General features: G+C 40.2%; 2 protein-coding genes across 2 annotated transcripts in view; both read right to left on the bottom strand.

Moving 5' to 3' along the window:
* PLBD1 (phospholipase B domain containing 1) overlaps positions 1 to 7,566 on the bottom strand; it is a 50,722-nt gene extending 43,156 nt beyond the window's left edge. The window contains exon 1 of the mRNA XM_042468754.1: positions 7,405 to 7,566. Coding sequence (XP_042324688.1) covers positions 7,405 to 7,495 — 91 coding nt within the window. The 5' untranslated portion in view covers positions 7,496 to 7,566. The remainder of the gene's footprint in view (positions 1 to 7,404) is intronic.
* An 8,184-nt stretch (positions 7,567 to 15,750) lies between these two features.
* GUCY2C (guanylate cyclase 2C) overlaps positions 15,751 to 18,526 on the bottom strand; it is a 70,135-nt gene continuing 67,359 nt past the window's right edge. The window contains exon 27 of the mRNA XM_042468572.1: positions 15,751 to 16,816. Coding sequence (XP_042324506.1) covers positions 16,642 to 16,816 — 175 coding nt within the window. The 3' untranslated portion in view covers positions 15,751 to 16,641. The remainder of the gene's footprint in view (positions 16,817 to 18,526) is intronic.

Below are 18,526 nucleotides of genomic sequence, written 5' to 3'. Positions count from 1 at the left end.
TTTAAACTGGAGCCTCTCCTTTCCCCCCCCCCCCACACCTTCCAAGAGTGAGCCTTGCCCCACTCTTCATGTTTTAAAGGGGCACAGGCGAACACCTCAAATCATTTCTGCCAAAAGGAAGACACCTTCAAGGTGTCACCTGATGAAGCTCAAACCCCCTGCACATCTCTAGTGATGCCCCTGGTAAGTCTCTTTCTAGTTTTTACTGCCACTGCCCCATGTCATAGTGGTACAAGTATGCATATTTGTTTTAAAACAAAGTGCATAGAAAGTGCATGGAATTGCACTCCTGGAACATGTATTAAATAAAGCAAAAAATCCAGTTTCTCCAACAACTGGAAGCAGTTGTTTCCACTTCTGTTGTTGAATTTTGGCAGGGGTAGCTTCCATTGGCTTTTTGGGGTCGAAGTGGGTGGGGGGAGAAGACTTCTGTTTGGACCTGCTATGGAAAAGTGTTCCATGTGTGCTAGATAGGGCTGCATTCCCCCTGAAACAAAACAGATGAATAGTTTACTGTCCTTGATAAATTCTACTCACTGGAAGAACAAGTTCTTTCTCTGGCATGGCGTCTAATTTACTAGTTTAGGCTGGTTTGCTCAAAACAATCCTTTCTTGACAGAAACAGTCTTGCCTCAGTTTCCATATTCTGGGAACTATTGAGCCATGTGCTATATGCTGAGCTGGCTTTGAATACTTCAATGGGTATGCCAGGTACAGCCTTTTCTGGACAGAGACAACCTAGTCATGGCAGTCCATGCACTGGTGGCCTTCCAATTAGATTAAGATGTTCTATGTGAGGATGCCCTTATAGAATACTCTCTGAAGATGAAGATGCAGCTAGTGCAAATGCAGCAGCTCAACGGCTAACTACAATACTATGCAGACAGTATATTGTGCCAGTCTTAACAAAAGTGCAGTGGTTGCTGATGTGTATCTGGTCTGAATTCAAGGTGCTTGAATTCCAGGCTTGGGATCTCAGTACGTGAGGGTGTGTCTCTCCTCATACATGGCTGCTGGAGGACTGAGGTCTGCTGAGAGGGTCCTCTTCTATGTTCCTCCAGAAAGTGCAATATACTGTGTTGGGACATGGGAGAGGGCCTTTTCAGCCATGGCCCCCCAATTGTGGAATGCCTTCCCTCAGGAGACCCAATTGGTATCAACACTCAATATGTTTATGTACCATCTGGAAACTTGGCTGTTCCTCAAGGTCTTTGGGCCTCGTTAATCCATTCCAAATACTGTTTTAAAAATGTTCAGATTTTTTAAAATTTGTTTTATGATATTTAATTTATTTGTAGCTTATTAAAATTATTCTTATTGTTTTAAACTGTTTAGCTTCCTTTAATGTTATTGTAAGCTGCCCTGAAATCTTTTGATATAGGGCAGGGCATAAATATTTTACTAAATAATATCTATTATTATTATTATTATTATTATTATTATTATTATTATTATTATTTGCAAATTGGAGGTAATGTAGACTGCAACTGCTAAATTATTGAATGGAGTGGGGTGTTATGATGACCCTTTTATGCAATTTTCCACGGAGGATCTCCTATATATGCCCCTGCTATCTGAAGCTACAAGAAAAGTGGCTTCTCAGTGTTGGCAATGCAGTTTTAGAACACTTTCTTCAGAAAGGTTCAAATGGCACCCACCTTATTATCCTTTCAGTAACCAGGTGAAAATAGTTTTATTTCCTAAAGCATTTTAGGACCCTATCACATGGGGTTAACAGACTGGTTTACCTTTCCCGAATTCAGAGTTAATTTGGGAGGCAGCCATGTCCTATCACAACTAACCACCAACAAATCACCTCCTGGGTCCATCCTGGATGCAGCCAGGATCTGCAGCTATTTTTAGAAGTCGGGACGGACTCAGGCGGTGATTCGGCAGCAATTTAGATGTGATAGGATGTGGTTGCCTCCCGAATTAACGCTGAATTTGGAAAAGGTAAGCCAGTCTGTTAACCCCATACGATAGGGTCCTTAGATGCAATTTTAATCTTGCTGTCTTGTCGTTGTTGCTCTTAAGATTTTGTTCCTTTTGAAAGTTTAGATCGTTATATTATAACTTTAGATTTTCATGTAGAAACAAGAAGGGTAAACTTACTACTGGAGCTTAATAATTAAAATAAGATAAACAGATAAGAAAAATGAGTTTATGAATCAGTGAAGGGTGAGTCTTAAGAAGTCACGTTTTTTGTTTGTTAAAGTGTCTGTGTGTTTTATTTGTTAAAATTTGTTATATGTAAAATAAATAAGAATAAGAATAAAGATTTTGTTCCTTTCAGGTTACTATATTTGTATAGTTACATTTTAACGGTTTCATTCTTTTTGTTAAGAAAATTAATGGACATGCAGAGTGTTTATATGATCCATTGTAACACTATACAGCCATGTTTGCTTTAGTGGATCGCTGGTATTAAACACCAGGGAGAACTGTACAGTCCATAACAGTAATAAACTCATAATGTGTTCCTGGTCAAATTGAACTCTTCAGTTTCCCACATATCAAAAGGGAGTGTTACAGTGAGCTTGCTATAGAGCTTGGAAAAGTTACCTTTTTGGATTACAGCTCCCAGAATCCTCCAAGCAACATAGTTTCAAAACACACTGCAGAAATAATCCAATTTGAGACCATTTTAACTGCCCTGGCTCAATGCTAGGGAATTCTGGCTACTGTAATTTTGTGAGACATTCAGCCTTCTCTGTCAGAGAGCTCTGGTGCCACAACAAACTACATTTCCCAGGATTCCCTAGCACTGAGCCAGGACAGTTAAAGCAGTCTCAAACTGGATTATTTCTGCAGTGTGTCTTGGACCATAGTTATGCAGCCTGAGGAATTCTGGAAGCAATAGTAAAAAAGGTAACGTTGGCCCCATACAGACAGACCAAAATAAAGCTGCTTCGGGTCATTTTGGAGGCATGCTTAAATGATGCATGCATCCTAAGAATCTGGAAGCTGGGCCAAAGCCATGCACCAGTCCTTAGGACTGGAGAGTGGTTTTGATGTAGCTTCTGGACTCTTAGGACACATCCATCATTTAAACAGCATACCTCCAAAGTGATCGGAAGCAGCTTTATTTTGGCCTGTCTGAATAGATCCGTTGTTGAGCTATGCCTTCCCCACAATGACAGTTATTATAAGGGCAGACATATGGTAAGACAGAAATAGGGTGGCATGTTTATTTTTAGTCATTTGAAATATGCCTATCCTGCCTTTCTATTCAGTTAGTAGACTGTCACCCATCACAAAACCACTAGTTTAAAATACACTATTTTTTTTTCTTTTGAATAGAAGATGTATTTACGGGGGGGAAATACTAGTGACACTTAGTTTCATATTTCACACACCTCATACAAACAAATGGAGTGCTTCAAATTTTCAGAGCAACTAGATAGCTAGTAAACGCTGATAGCATGCTTCTTTAGTTTTGCTCCCTAGACATCAAAAAGCTCAGTCAATATGTTGAATAAAGATGTAAAAAATGGAGACAAGAAAGAAAAACTGTTAAGTGCCACAGCAACTTCAGTTATAAAGTATCAATGTGAATTAATAAACAGGTTTCACAAAATGTTTGAATTCATATGCACTTTAGAATGACTGCAACAAACACAAACATTAACTGACAGAATGTGTGTTCAGAAGAAAGACCTACTGATTCCAAGGAAGGTTCATTCATAGATATGAATAAGAGTACAACCAGACACAAATGCCCAGAAGTGATAGCAGTGGCGAGTGAAGTGTTTAACCAAACAAAAATTCCATAGATCACATATAAATCATATTTAAATGAATGTACAATGCAAGTTGGCCTGTTCAGATTCAGAATTCGATTAACTCCAGTGCATCTGCTTGGACCACTGACTGCTAGCTGTCTGCACACAAATGGACCAACTTACATGGTGTGTTTATAAATGATTGGGTACATGAGGTAAATGTACACGCACAAGTGCTTTTCCCATGGCTGCTACCACATCTCTTTCAGCTCTCATGAAAGCTTTAGATTGTGCAATCTCATAATTCATAGCTCCAACACACTCATATACCATATTTATAATTGCAAGTTATATTACAAGCCTACAAGCACTACTGCACAGACAAATAGTAGTTATATGATAGTTATGACGAAGTGTTATGAAAACAGTATTCTCTGAAGATGCCAGCCTCAGATGCTAGCGAAATGTCAGGCATAAACTCTTCCAGAACACGACCATATAGCCCCAAAACCCCACAAAAAGCTATGCTATGGAAACAGTTTCCATTCCAGTAGCACAGCAAGTATTTCCAAAGAACCCAGAGAAAAGAGGAACTGAAGATTAAAACAGTCTAATTGTGTAGTACATACAAGCACTCAGAGAATATCGTTCAGTGACACAAACTAGTGCTCTCTCTCTCTGAGAACTCATCAAGCTACAAATCCCAGAGTTTTGTAGAATGGAGTCATGGTGATTAAAGTCGTATCAATCTGCTAGGTATGTAATATGGATACCTTCTTGGTATAGATTGCTCCGTTTCCCCTATCTTGGCAGATCTGGCACCTGGCATACCAGACAATTGTAAATGTTTTCTCTGAAACTGTCAGGACTTTTTAATCCACCAAATGTGCAGTTCCAAAGAATCTGTCCGATTCAAAACTGAAGTAATGATAATGCTGTTTTGTGACTCCTGCTGGAAAAATTGACCAGTAACAAAGGCTGAACGAATCTGCAATGCAGAAATAATAAAGTTTGATGCTGCTTTAGCTGCCATGGCTCCATCCTATGGAATCCTGAGATTTGTAGTTTATTGTGACACCAGAGCGCTTTGACAGAAAAAGCTCAATAGCTCACAAAACTACAAATTCCCAGGATTCCATGGCACTGAGCCATGGCAGCTAAAGGTGGTGTCAAGCTGCATTCTTTCTGCAGTGCAGATTCAGCCAATGTGAATTGTTAAAAAGAAAAAAAGATCAGTACAGTACAGGCACCTCTAGAACCTCTTGTCAGAATCAGTATTTCTAAGATGAGGGGAATAATCCCAAAGAGACCTTTTTTGAAGACCCTTTTTGATGTGTTTTGTGAAATTGTCAGTGTTGTGATAAGGAAGGGAATGACAGAAACTACCCAGTACATACCAAAGCATAGTGTTCATTCTTTTAGGTCACTGCTCCCAAACAAATATATGGAGCAATTTTTATAATATCTTTCACTCTGCCAATTTTTGGTTAGAATTTTTGACATCTCTTGTTTTCCACAGAAGTGTTGTCACATTTCAGCTTCTACACATTTTCCTTTCACTTTCTGTAGGCTTCTAAATGTACCCGAATGTAACACAAAGTATCAAAGGCACTTGTGTGCACATGCAATCAAAGTGCAGAGGTGTGTTGCAATGGCACACACTAATGTGCATACATTAAATGCACACACAACCAGGCAACTTTGCCGTGCCTTGGAAAAATTCTTGCGGACATCCTTAAATGTGACAGCAGACATTGGGACTGTAGAGTCTTGAACTGAAAAAAAGCCTCAGTGAGTGTGTTGTATGCCTACAAGTCATTTCTGACTTATGGCAACCCTAAGGCAGCCCTATCATGGGGTTTTCTAGGCAAGATTCCTTCAGAGGAGGGTTGCCATTGCCTTCCCTTGAGGCTCAGAGAGTGTTACTTGCCCACAGTCACCCAATGGGTTTCATGGCCTCCAGAATCATAGTCCAACACTCAGACCACCACACCATGCTGGCGCTCATGAGCCTAAATACCCAAAAGCCACCCGGTCTCTTTTGTTCTGATCTTAGAAGCTAAGCAGGGTCAACCTTGGTTAACATTTAGATGGGAGACCACCAAAGAATCCCAGGTGCTGTAGTCTATATTTCAGAGGAAGAAACTGGCAAAACCACCTTGTGAGTATTCCCTACCTAAGAAAACCCTATGAAATTAATGGGGTCGCCATAAGTCAACAGGCGACTTGAAGATACACACAAACACTGACAGACACATGGGAGCTGAAAATGTCTAACTGTAAGATTCTTTTGAATGTATAGCTGTGTCGAATCAGTATGTGGAGAGATCTTGTAACACGTTTGAGACTAACTAAAAGCAAGACCTTGGCAACATGAGCTTTCATAGACTAAAGTCTACTTCCTCAGATGCATCTTGCCTGAGGAAGTAGACTGAAGTCGAGGGAGTTTATCTCATGAAGGAGATCAGGAGTTTATCCTGTGACTATCCTGGAAAAACAGTGTAATTACGTGTAACAATTTTGCACAACGACGCACAAAACCTGCCATTAAAGTGGTCACAAAAGAAGCATTAATGCGCATCTTTGTACTTTGGGGATTTCAGTGACAACGCATTTCCGATGTTGCTTTATTTGTGCCATTGTGTGTGATAATCATTTCTGCAATTACTTGGCTTTGTAATAATTTAATTCCTTTTTTTTTGTGTGTACTTTTTTTTCTATGTTTTTACTTGTACTGTTTTTAATGTTGTGAAGCTGCTCTCAGTTCCAGTTCTGGGACAAGAGTGGGATACAAATAAATATTGTTGTTGTTGTTGTTGTTGTTGGGATGCTTTAAATGCACTTTAACCTCTCTTTAATGTGGAAATCAGCCCCTGGCGTGATAAACTCCTAGGACAGCTCATGCTGCCCACTTCTATATATTTCAGTTCCTCTCAAAGGTGTCTAAGAGTCTTTGAAAAGAATCCCTCCAGTGTCATAATCTACTGGCTCCCCTTCTGCCAAAGGGAACCTCTTCCTAGACCTTATTCAGAACCAGCTCCACAGTTCCAGAACACTCTTTCAACTATTGGCAATGAGAACCTGGACATTCAGAACCTAGGAAGGCCTTGCTTCCAAAGGAGGGACCTTTGGGGGGTCTCCGTTATTAAAGAAAGAAAGAAAGAAAGAAAGAAAGAAAGAAAGAAAGAAAGAAAGGAAACCGCCAGTCTTTGGGGGGCCTCTTGGGGTCCACAGAGAGAGAGAGAGAGAGAGAGAGAGAGAAAGAGAAAGAGAAAAAGAGAGGGGTTTTAAAGACTTTTACGCACAGTAACAGCAAAGAGGCCATTAAGAAAGTGAGGCAAACTTTTCTGTAAAGAGAGCAGCCAAGATTTCAGCCTCCAGGAGCCCTGCCTTCAACACCAGTGTGTGCTGTGTGCTGTGTGTTGTGTGTTGTGTGCCTTCCGAGCCTTTTCCCACACAGGGCGAAGAAACCGGCCAAGCAAACCCTAGGGATAGAGTGGCCGTCAAAAACGCCTTGGAGGCACACAGCAGCAACCACCACCACAACTATCCTGTGCCAGAAAGAGCCCCCTTTCCTCCCTCCTCAGCCTCCCCAAAGGCAAAGCGGGGGAAGGCCACCTTTCCCCATGAAGCTCCTTTCCCCTGGGAAAAGGGCTGCCCTCCCTGCCCTCCTCCTCCTCACCTGCCCCAGAGTCCGGCAGCAGCAGCAGGCACCAGAGCAGGAGGCACAGTCCCCACCAGCAGCAGCAGCCTCCTCCAGGGACTGGGGCCATGGCTTGCCTTTCTCAGGGAGGCGCCCGGGCCACTTGGGCCACTTGGCTCCCTTGGGCCCCAGCCAGGCCCAGGGCCCGCCCTCGCCCCGCCCCATGGCCCCCCTCGCCCCCCCCCGGGCACACAGCCGCCCCAGCGCCAGCTCCGGCGGCAGCAGCAGCAGCAGCAGCATCCCCCTGCTCTCCTCCTCCTCCTCCTCCTCCTCCTCAAGGCCAAGGGGACTAAGGAAAGGGAGGACAGGGCCACAAAGAAGCTAACATGCATTACTAGACATGTAAATGCCATGCTTCATGCTCAAAACATGGAGGGAGTTCAAGGAAAAATGGGGGGCAGGACCACAGAGAAGCTAACAAACTCTCCTAGAAATGTAAATGCCATGCTTTTTAGTCTTGCTCAAAATGGAGGACATTTTGGAATCTTTTGAGGACATGGAGGATATGTCCTGGAAATGAGGATGGGTCTCCTTGTCTTCTTTAGCTGTATTTTTATTTTCACCTACTCAGTCTCAATTTTGACCTTTCCAAAGTCATTAAAATCATGGAGTTAGTAGTGTTTTCAGGAGCCAGGCTGGTGTAGTGGTTTGAGTGTTGGACTTTCCCGGCTCGGTCATGGAAACCCACTGGGTGACCTTGGGCAAGTCACACTCTCTCAGCCTCAGGGGAAAGCAATGACAAACCTCCTCTTGCCAACAAATCTTGTCAAGAGAACCCCTTAGGGTCGCCATAGGTCAGGAACAACTTGAAAGCACACAACAAGTAGTCTTTGGTGCTCTTGAGCCTGCCTAGGGAAACATCTAATCCAGGTAAAATAGGCAGGCTTAGGTTCTATGTTGTTGTTGTTGTTGCTGTTGTTGTTGTGTGCCTTCAAGTCATTATTATGGCAAACCTATTTATTTATTTATGGGATTTATATTCCTCTTTTCCCCCAAAATGGGATTCAGGGCAGCTATTCAACCCTATCATGGGGTTTTCTTGGTAAGTTTCTTCAGAGGGGGTTTAACATTAGTATCCTCTGAGTCTGAGAGAGTGTGACTTGCCCTAGGTCATCCAGTGGGTTTTCATGGCCAGGTCAGGATTGCAACCATGGTATCCAGATTCATGGTTGTTTCACTCAAACCACTACACCAAGCAGGCTTTCCTTGCCCTTAGTCAAAACCCTGCTCAGAAAGGTTACATTCAAAACCAGGGAGCACCAAGTTCATTTAGTATCTTGGGTTACTACAACAAATCTGAAACGTTAAGATGTCATTTGGACTTTAAAAAATAAAAAATTATCCAGTTTTTGTCTTCAACTTAGTAAACTGTGTAAACGGTGCGTGTGCGCACACACCTGCTTCCATTTTGCCTCTTGGTTTATGGTGAATACTCCATAAATTTCATAGAGTTTTCTTAGGCAAGGAATATTCAAAGATGGTTTTGACACTTCCTTCATCTGAAATATCTCCTCCTGATGGTATTCCATCAGTGGTCTCCCATACCCAAGCAATACCCAAGGCTGACCCTGCTTTGCTTCTAAAATCAGATGGGATATGATCCCTTCACCTTATTTAGGCTCTTAGATTATAGAAATATAGAGCTCGGATGAGAAACTTGTGGTGCTCTAACATATCTAGGGTAGCCATGTTAGCTGTATAGCAAAGTACAATAACTTACAAAATTCACAAAATAGTGATACCTTTCTTGGGCCAACCAAAATGCACAATATGTACGTTGCAAGGTTTCAAAGCACCACTGGTTTCTTCATCAAACAAGTGTTAAGAATCATATAGGAGAAAGGGGGGAGATGACAATGTTAGTCATTGGCCTGCATTTTGTCAAGATGTTGTGGTTGTTGTCCTCAATTCAAATGGTATGGACAGGGAAACATTATTATTAAACTGTATTTCTAGAGCGCTGTAATTATACATGCAGGCAGACCCCACCTCCTTCTGGCCATGTGGGTACTGGAAGGTTCTTAAAGTTCAGGAAATAAACTTTAAATTCCATTAAGTTCCATTAGCAAGACAGCAAGCTACTGCCTTTGAGATCTCTCAAACGCCCATCAGCTCAAAGTTGTATGACCAGGGATTATGGAAAATGAAGTTCAAAAATACAGTATCCGGAGTACTTACCATAGATTACTTAACTCTGCTACTGAGGCAAACATACTTCATGGTTCTGCAAGGATCTTAAATCAGATGTCTAGACATTTCAGGAATTGGACCATTCTTCAAAAGTCATATGGGGAGGGAGCAATGTTAATTTTAAGTTATTGTTCAGTATACAAACTACTTTATCATTTTTATGTCATTAAACTCTAAACCTTTTCTGGCTTAATGCAGTTATTGTGGCTCACTCATTTTGAAGTATCTGAAAGTATATGGATTGGCATGTTAATGGAAGTGTATCCTAGTTATGTATTGCTTGAAAAGAGGTAGTGTCCTCTTATCAAGAGCTGTTTGAATCACATGTCATGAGGTCTTGTGACTTAAGCCAGAGGCAAGTACACTTATTTTGTTACAAAAGTTGCTTTATATGTTGATCCATTACTTTACTGCAGTTCAAGAATTAAAGTATAGTCAAATAGGATTTTGGAGGGATGTAAAGGTACTTTGTTCACAACTTCAAGATGTTGGAAGAACAGTGAACAAATGAATGCAGAATGATAAATAACCCTGTTTGAGAAGACACCCACTCTTTGATGTAAATATTTCAAACAGTGAAGAAATCAAAGATGATTTTAAGTAGAAGCTGTGATAAGAAGGATATGTCTGTTACAGATAATATCCATTGGAAGTGCTGGTGTTCCCTTGTTTTTCTAGATAAAGAGGTCCCAAAGATAAGCAGGGTAAGTATGCTAATTATCCTTCAGGTGAATAAATATGACTAAGGTTCTGTTTTCACATAAACCAAAAATGAAATTTCAGCTATAAATGCATTTTATTAACTGAAAGAGTGATTTTCCATAATCCCCAATAAAGCCATTTTTTAAAAAGTTGAGCTATCCTATTGTAATGCCGCTTTAGGATGTACATAGGATTAATGCAAATTAAAAATGTTTATCATGCTTGAGCTTCTGGTGGGATGGAGCTATGGGGTGCTTTCAGGTTTAACTAGTTTGGGGGGTTTGCCTTTAGTTGTATGGTCTTTTGTTTGCCAGTGGTGTCGTGTTATTGCAAAAGGCACCATCTATGCAATCCTATACATCTGTACTAAGAAATAAATTACTGTACACAGAATAATCCTTAGACTGCAACTATATAGCTACTTTTCTGAGAGTAATCTGCAGTTAACTAACTGAATTTACTACTGAGTAGTTCATGAATACCAGGTGATATAGGCTGTATTTCAGAGGAAGGAACCGGCAAAATCACCTCCGGTATTCCTTGCCTAAGAAAACCCTGACAGGTGACTTGAAGGCTACACACAGACATGTATAAGGTTGTACTTCAACATTTCACATTGATGTCAAAAGTTGTCTAATTCAGCATTTCCCAGGCTGTCTGATGTAGATGGCTGGCAATTACGTTTTTCCAATATCCCAGATTGGCCATATTTGCATCCACTGGCTGCAATTGTTCTTTCTTTCCAGGAAATTCAACTGGGACCTGTAGCTGATGACTAGTTCATTAGAATCGGTTCTTGGACAATCATTCTGAATAGTGATGATCCAGTAGATTGTTCTTGGGGTTTTTTTTCCCCACAGAGGTAATAATATGTCAGAGCTATTGTCATGTAATGGTTTGAGTGTTTGACTAGGACGCTGGGAGACTAAGATTCAAATCTCTCCTCAGCCTTGAAAACCCACTGGATGACTTTGGACAAATCACGTTCTCTCTAGAAGAAGGTAAAGGCAAACCTCTCTGAACAAATCTTGCCAAGAAAACCCTCTGATAGGGTAGCCGTAAGTCAGAAATGACTTGAAGGCAAACAACAATAGCAAATGCTATTCTTAAAAGAAAGAAAATAAAAAACTTCAGAGATGGGAAGATTTATTCTTCAAGCCATAGGACCGCCTCAGCAAATCTTATTTTGGAAGAGGTCTTGTATAGATCCAAGAAATGGCTACAAACAGCTCCCCACAAAAAAAGAATGGAATTTGTGGGTGTAGAAGCAACAAAAATTGACAAACCCCAGCAAAGGCCAAGCAGCTATATTGCAAGAATTTGCACTTTTTTGGACTAATCTGGAATATGGTCTACCTCAAGAGCCTGTTGCCATAATATAAGGAGTCAGTTGAATCAGTTCCAAGTAATGCTTAGAACTGGGTTGTAAACCTAATGATCAGTTATGGACAACATATATGAATAACTTACAATTATACAAATGGGCAGGAAATGCAGACAACACACATGTATTATGAAACATCATCAGCAATTTTCCTGTTTTGAATTTTCAGGAAGACACTGTTTACAAAAACCTCTGAATGGTTACAAAAAGTTATTTGTTTATTTTAAATATCTCTGTATCACCTTCAAGCCCACAAGGTTCCTGAGGCAATGAACTAATCAAAACCAATTAAAACAATAGAAAGATAAAAACGTTTTTTAAACACAAATACTGTTTTAAAACTTTTAAAAGCAATCTAAAACAATACTAGATTCCAGTGTTTAATCAGCTAAAACAGCCATTTAAAACTGAATGCTGTGTGGAAGCTTAGATGGGACCACAAATGGGACTAAGTTCCTTAGGTAGGAAGCTCCAAAGTCAAGGCACTGCTACAGAAAAAGACCCATTATGTGTGTCCACTAATCCAATGGCGTCCCTCTCCCTGGTATCACCCAATGCAGGGGGCAAGGCTTCCTGAGGTGGGGCTTCAGGGAATGGCAGCATCAGTGGTAATGAGGTGCAGGGTGGCACACTCAGCCTTCTCCATTGCATTGGCATCGTTTGTATGAGGACAATGAGGCTGCAGCAATGAGGTGCATTGGCCTTCCTCATTGCGACAACCTCATTCTCCTCATGAGGAGAATGAGGCCCCAGCAGTGAGAAGTGAGGGGACAACCCAGCTCCATCAGGGCTAGCCTGGAAGAAGACTCCTCCCTCCATAACTGTCATCTTCTGGCCTATGAGGGAGTTGACCAGGCAGACCCAGCTCCACCAGGGCTAGCCTGGAAGAAGAGACTCCTCCCTCCATAACTGTCATTTTCCGGCCTATGATGGAGTTGATCAGGCAGGCCCAGCTCCACCAGGGATAGCCTGAAGAAGAAGAGCCCTCCCTCCGGTCCATCTGCCTTGGTCCGGGCCTCAGAGGGAGAGAAGAACGCTGGACCTGATCTCTTCCGCCCCCCACCATTCCCTTCTCCTTTTGTATTGTGTCTTTTTAGATTGTAAGCCTGAGGGCAGGGAACGGTCTATTATCCCCTCTGTTGTAAGCCGCCCGGATTCCCAATGATTGGGCGGCATATAAATAAATCCTATTATTATTATTATTAACCGGGTGTCACCCTCTTCTGGGATGTCACTCTGTGTGGGATGCACACCCTGCAGTCCCTTATGCACTAACCTAACCTCACAAAGTGTTGGGACATTTCTGATGTTCAGCCTCTTCTGATGAACTCAAATTGTCAGGCCCATGTGTGAGGAAGCAATGTTTCAGATATCTTGGCCCCAAGTAATTTGGGGCTTTGTAGGTCACCACTAGCACCTTGAATTAAGCTCAGCACAGAGTGTGTGTGTGTAGGGGCGACAAATAAAAGAAAGAAGGTTCAGCAGATGAATATAATAAAAAACAATTATGATTGTAACAAATGGATAACAAAAAATATGTTTTTAGCAAGCATGTAACTTTTAATAATAAAAATGAAATGATACAAAAAAGTACACTTCTCTGAATGGTATTTCTCATAAAGGTGATTCCTCCTTCAAATATAGCATAGCAATCCCCTCTATTGTGGAAGGGGGGAGATTTAGGAACACTAATGCACTGAGAAAAGGAGAAAAAAACACACCACTACCCTTTTACCCTAACCAGCATGAGCCAATTGTAAATCTGCTTCATTACTCCACCTGCTGACCTTCTTTAGGATTATTTTGCCTGTTAGTAAAAATTTAAAATGATAGGAAGATCTAGAAAGAATGTTGAACTCAGCAACAAAAAGACTATCATACTTAGTTACACGTTACCACAATGTAAAATCAAAGGCTAGTTTTTTATGTATATATATGCCACACACCTCCATGTCACCATTCTCTGAAGATGCCAGCCACAGATGCAAGTGAAACATCAGGAATAAACTCTTCCCAACACGGTCGCATAGCCCAAAAAACTCACAATGGTTTATGCATTAGTGCAATATTTCATCCAACTGGTAGGAGCAAGAGTTTATGTCTCTTGAAACCATTGTGGCTCTTTAGAGTATTCCTTAATACAATCCAATTGTAAATAAGTATTTTTTTTAAAAAAAAAAAAAAAGGTGGCTCTTTTTATTATTATTAATTAGCCATAGCTATAAACTGATAGTTTAAAGGTTAAATTATCCCACACTTAAATATTTTTTCACATTTAATTTATATCCCTTTTTTTCTCCTGACTTGGGATTCTGACATGGGATCCAAGGTAACTTATTAACATCAAGGGTAAAATATGATACAACTAAAATCCTGATGCCACTACCTGGCATCAGAAGGACCAAAAATGGGCAGCATAGTGGCCATGCTGGGGAGGAGTAAGCTTGTCTGTGTCCTAAAGTCCCTCAAACTAGCAGAACAACAACAACGACAGACATATGCAACCAGTCATTTTCTTGCAGTATTTAAAACTTTGAGTTCTCAGGATCTAGTGCATGTCAGTTTATGTCACAGCTCTCTGGCATTTTATGCCCTTAGAGCACACAAGCAGAAATTTGGTTATAGGGATGATTTGAAAAGTTACTATGCAGATATCCTGCCCTGAGAATAATTTATAGGAAGAAGAGACTGGTAATACTTCTGTTCTCAGAACCTGTACAGTTATTTTGCCTTGTTATTTCACATAAATGTCCAACAGGATCTTGAATTCACTCTTCTGAAGACCACATTTAAATCAGTGAAGAGGAATTCATGCTTCAAGATATGACTTGCAAATTTCTCTTATATCTTTCCACTATTTCTCCTCCGCCTCCTCTGCCATCATATGTTGCAAGAACTGAGCAGGGCCATCAATAACAGGTTGTCTTTGAGGTCTCTCCTTCATAGGGTTATTGCAAGTCCAAGGTGACATGCTTGCAATTATTAACAAATGTGGTGGCGAAGCTGTATTGGTTAAATGATCAGTCCTTAAGAGTATTTGCTCCTCACCCTCACCCTCCACACACTCACGATCAATAAAATTACTTTAAAAAAATAAACGTATCAGCCACCATGGAATAAAAGAATTAGAATAATCCATAATAAGTCAGATACCAGAGACTGAAAAAGCAACTATGGAATCATTAAAAAGTTAGAAGACTGTCTTTGTGGTCATTCAGAAGGTTGAGAAAGAGGAACATAGGTCTAAATACCAGGCTTCATCACAGGAATGTCCCTGTACTGTGTACTATCCAGCCAAACTGCCGATGAAGGGGGGAAACAACACAGTACAGATTTATGGGAGGTGATAGTCCTTTAATTGCTCTGCATCCAAAACATTTAGGACTTTGGAGATCATAAATTGCTCTTTGAAATGGGATTGCACTTTGGATCAGAAACCAATGGTGATTAAGCAGCATTTAAATAATACACTCTAACATATTGACCCCTTATAAGCAGCCCAATTACAGCATTGTAAACAATCCACAGTTTTGAATCATCTTTTAAGACAGCCCCATACATTTCCCCACTTGGACAACCTTTCCTGTGGGGGGGGGGGAAGGTTGTGGACTGTTCCTTCAGCCTCATGAGAATAATTTTCAGTAAGTATCAACTACTTATTTAATCTAGATAAATCTAGTTTGTTATCTGGCCTCCAGCTTATCACAGCATCAAGATGATGGTTCAGAACTGCATTTTCTCCTTAAAATATAACAGAAATGTGAAATAAAGTGTTATCTCCATGTTAACAGTAACTTCCTCCAAATTTCTTGACAACTTCTCCCAGCAATTTCATACAGATTTTTAAACGCATGTGCAACAAAATAGAATGCTGCAGAATCCTGTAGGCTCTAGTGTGTTTGATAGTTCCTTCAGGAACATAGGCAGAAAGAAATAGAAACTATTCAGGATCTAATTTAGTTTTGCAGACTAGCACACACCAATATCATCTGTAGCAAGATGAGACTGAACACAAGCAAATATACAGGACCTCATTCAAAGGGGTTTATTTTTATCTTCAAATACACTGATACACATATTTCAAAACAAATATAAAACAAGTCATGGCAATCAAAGCCTTAAAAGATGAAAATGGATAGCAGATAACACGTTTTAAATAACAAATATTTTAGGTTTTTTTAATAATAGGGAAGAAGGTACTTGCAATACAAAAACAAAACCTTACCTGTATATGAAAGACAGACTCAGATTAACATACACATACATATAAATGGCTTCAGTTTTTAAAGAAGCAAGGGCATGGACAGACATTTTAAAAAAGGAATAGTTTCAAATGGTGCATTCAGTGTTTGCTTTCTCTCTTTCTCATTGCTCTCTCGCTCTCTTTTTCAAATAATACTTGTCTACATGCTCAAAATGGCTTATAAAAGATAAACACAATCTGTGTATTAATTGCAACAGTCCTCCTTCCTACTGTCTGCATGCATTACAATGTATGTCATTGCAAAGCAGGGAATCGGCATAATTTATGCCATTCATAATGCTTTTAAAATACTGGAAGAGGGGGAAAATGCTTTTTGTGCATCTCATTCCTTTGCTGTCATTCTTCACTGTTGGTTTGGCCCACAAACAGCAAACGGATGTGAAAGGAGCTGCCATGTGGATGCCCTCTTATTTTGTCTTCCCCCACTGTTAAAAAAAATGCATCAGTGAAGCCTCTAATTAGTTAAGAAGCATCTTGCATTTGCTAAGTTCTATTTGTCAGCGTAACAGAAAGAATGTTCTTTCCATAAATGATTCATTTACAGTGAAGGAATAAATTTCTCTCCTTAACCAACCTGTCCTCTCTACAATACTGCAAATATGTGAGGTGTTTGTGAGATCTGTTTTCAAATTAGTTCTAACTTTTTGGGATTCTTATTCATGCTCTTTATACTGTTTTACAGGTAGGTGCTAGGGCATTCAGTAGTAGCCAGTTGAAGATATTCCAGAGTGCCTTTGCAGTAACTAGACATGTGTGAAATCTCTCGCACCTGGAATTCTTCGGTTTCCCTTTTCTGAAGAGAGTGTGTTATCATCTCAGCAAAGTCCGCCTGCAAACGTTGCTGATTCTCCCTAGAAACAGCAGAACAGAAAATTTCAAATTAGTCACAGTGGCATATCTACCATGATTCCCAATAATAAACCCTTGTATATTTATACTGTTCATTTTAAATCCATAATCTAATATAAAGTATGATTTATACATTATACTGGAGCTCCATATTTCGAGCATCCAATTGAGACCGCTTGTTCAGAAGCTCTGCTGAGTTGCCTCACAGCTAATTTCCAAGATACATGCAAAAGTTTCTCATTAAACAGTAGTTCCTTGCCATCACTGCCACTGAACTGTGGCTTCTTCCTAAGGTTCTAGACGTTCCGGATTAACTACATACCATTGTAGAAACAACCATAAACTGAAATCCCTTCGCGAGGGGAAGACACAGCCAAGGCAAAGCTATTCCTCCTTTTCCTGTCTTCAATTTATGCATGTCTCACTGAGTTCATCATGTCACATAGTCAAAAACCCAAACGTAAATTAAAATTTATTTGGAACAGAGAATAATGAAAATGGATGGAGTGGAACCAATGGATGGCAAGCAGAGATAAGGCAAACAGTCTCATAAACCAAATAAAAATGGTTTCCTACGGACTAATTACTTTGTAACACTCAGCATTCTAAGTAATATCTAATACTGAGAAGCCCATAGCAGTCAAATAGTCATAATAGTCAAATCAATATGGATGTTTGGGTCAATATGAATTTTTGAAAGATGAAATATTTCATAACATGCTCTTGGATTTAAATTTTTATTTTATTAAAACTAATCACAATGTATCAAAGCATCTTAGTATGGACTTGAGGATCCTGTGGCCAGGATGTGGAAGGGATTCTGGTGGAGCTGGATCTTCCCATTAGGCAAAACCATTCTGGCACAATCACACTTCCAGGGAGAGACTGAGCATGGTTACAAAATTTGCCATGGTGGTTTAACGCCTCCAGAGGAAGACAGAAACAAAACTGTAAGTGACAAGTGAAGGAGTGTCATTCTTCTCTGCTTCGAAGTGGAACAATTACAGAGCAATTAGGGGATTTCCCAAATCTATATTAGGGCAACACCTTTTTAGGAGACCTCAAAGATTAAAAAATTCTCGGTAATCTTTCAAAAATCTCTATCTTTTTTCGTCAGTAAAGATACTACAAAAAGGAGGTTGGAAGGCAGGGTAAGAGTAGGAGGAAAAAGTGATTTAATGCCGAAGTCATTAAGTTTCCATGAAGTCATAAAGTCTTGAGATAAAACTGGGAGGAGACTGCAGACATTCAAATTCATCTGTACCAAGTGATTTAAATGTCTGCAGCCTCTTCTCCTGCCCAATTTCATCTTAAGATTCTAACCATCCAGATATTATGATTTCAACATCATGTTATCCTTTTTTCTCCTTTCAGCATTCCACCATTTTTTGTAACACTGTACTTCAAAAAGAGATCTGTAGATTGTGAAAGCAAGGCACTGCCTTAATATTTGTATGTGTGTGTGTGCGTGTGTGTGTGTGTGTTCTCTTACGGCCAGAATGGCTACCTTAGAAATAGAATCACCATCATCATCCAAAAATTGCCCTCCCCCCAAAAAATAAAATCAGCCAAAAGTGAAGCCAGAACAAGTTGATATTACTTCTATCTGTGTTAGGCATACCAGTGCAGCTTGCTGGGAGGAGCTTCTGGGGGCAAAAAATGGCCCCTACTCTCTCCACAGTTGCCAACCCAATCTAAAGGCTTAATTTTAT

This window comes from Sceloporus undulatus, chromosome 5, assembly GCF_019175285.1.
Source record: "Sceloporus undulatus isolate JIND9_A2432 ecotype Alabama chromosome 5, SceUnd_v1.1, whole genome shotgun sequence".
NCBI lineage: Eukaryota > Metazoa > Chordata > Lepidosauria > Squamata > Phrynosomatidae > Sceloporus > Sceloporus undulatus.
Note: the sequence above shows the minus strand (reverse complement) of the source record. Positions and strands in the feature narration are given on the sequence as shown.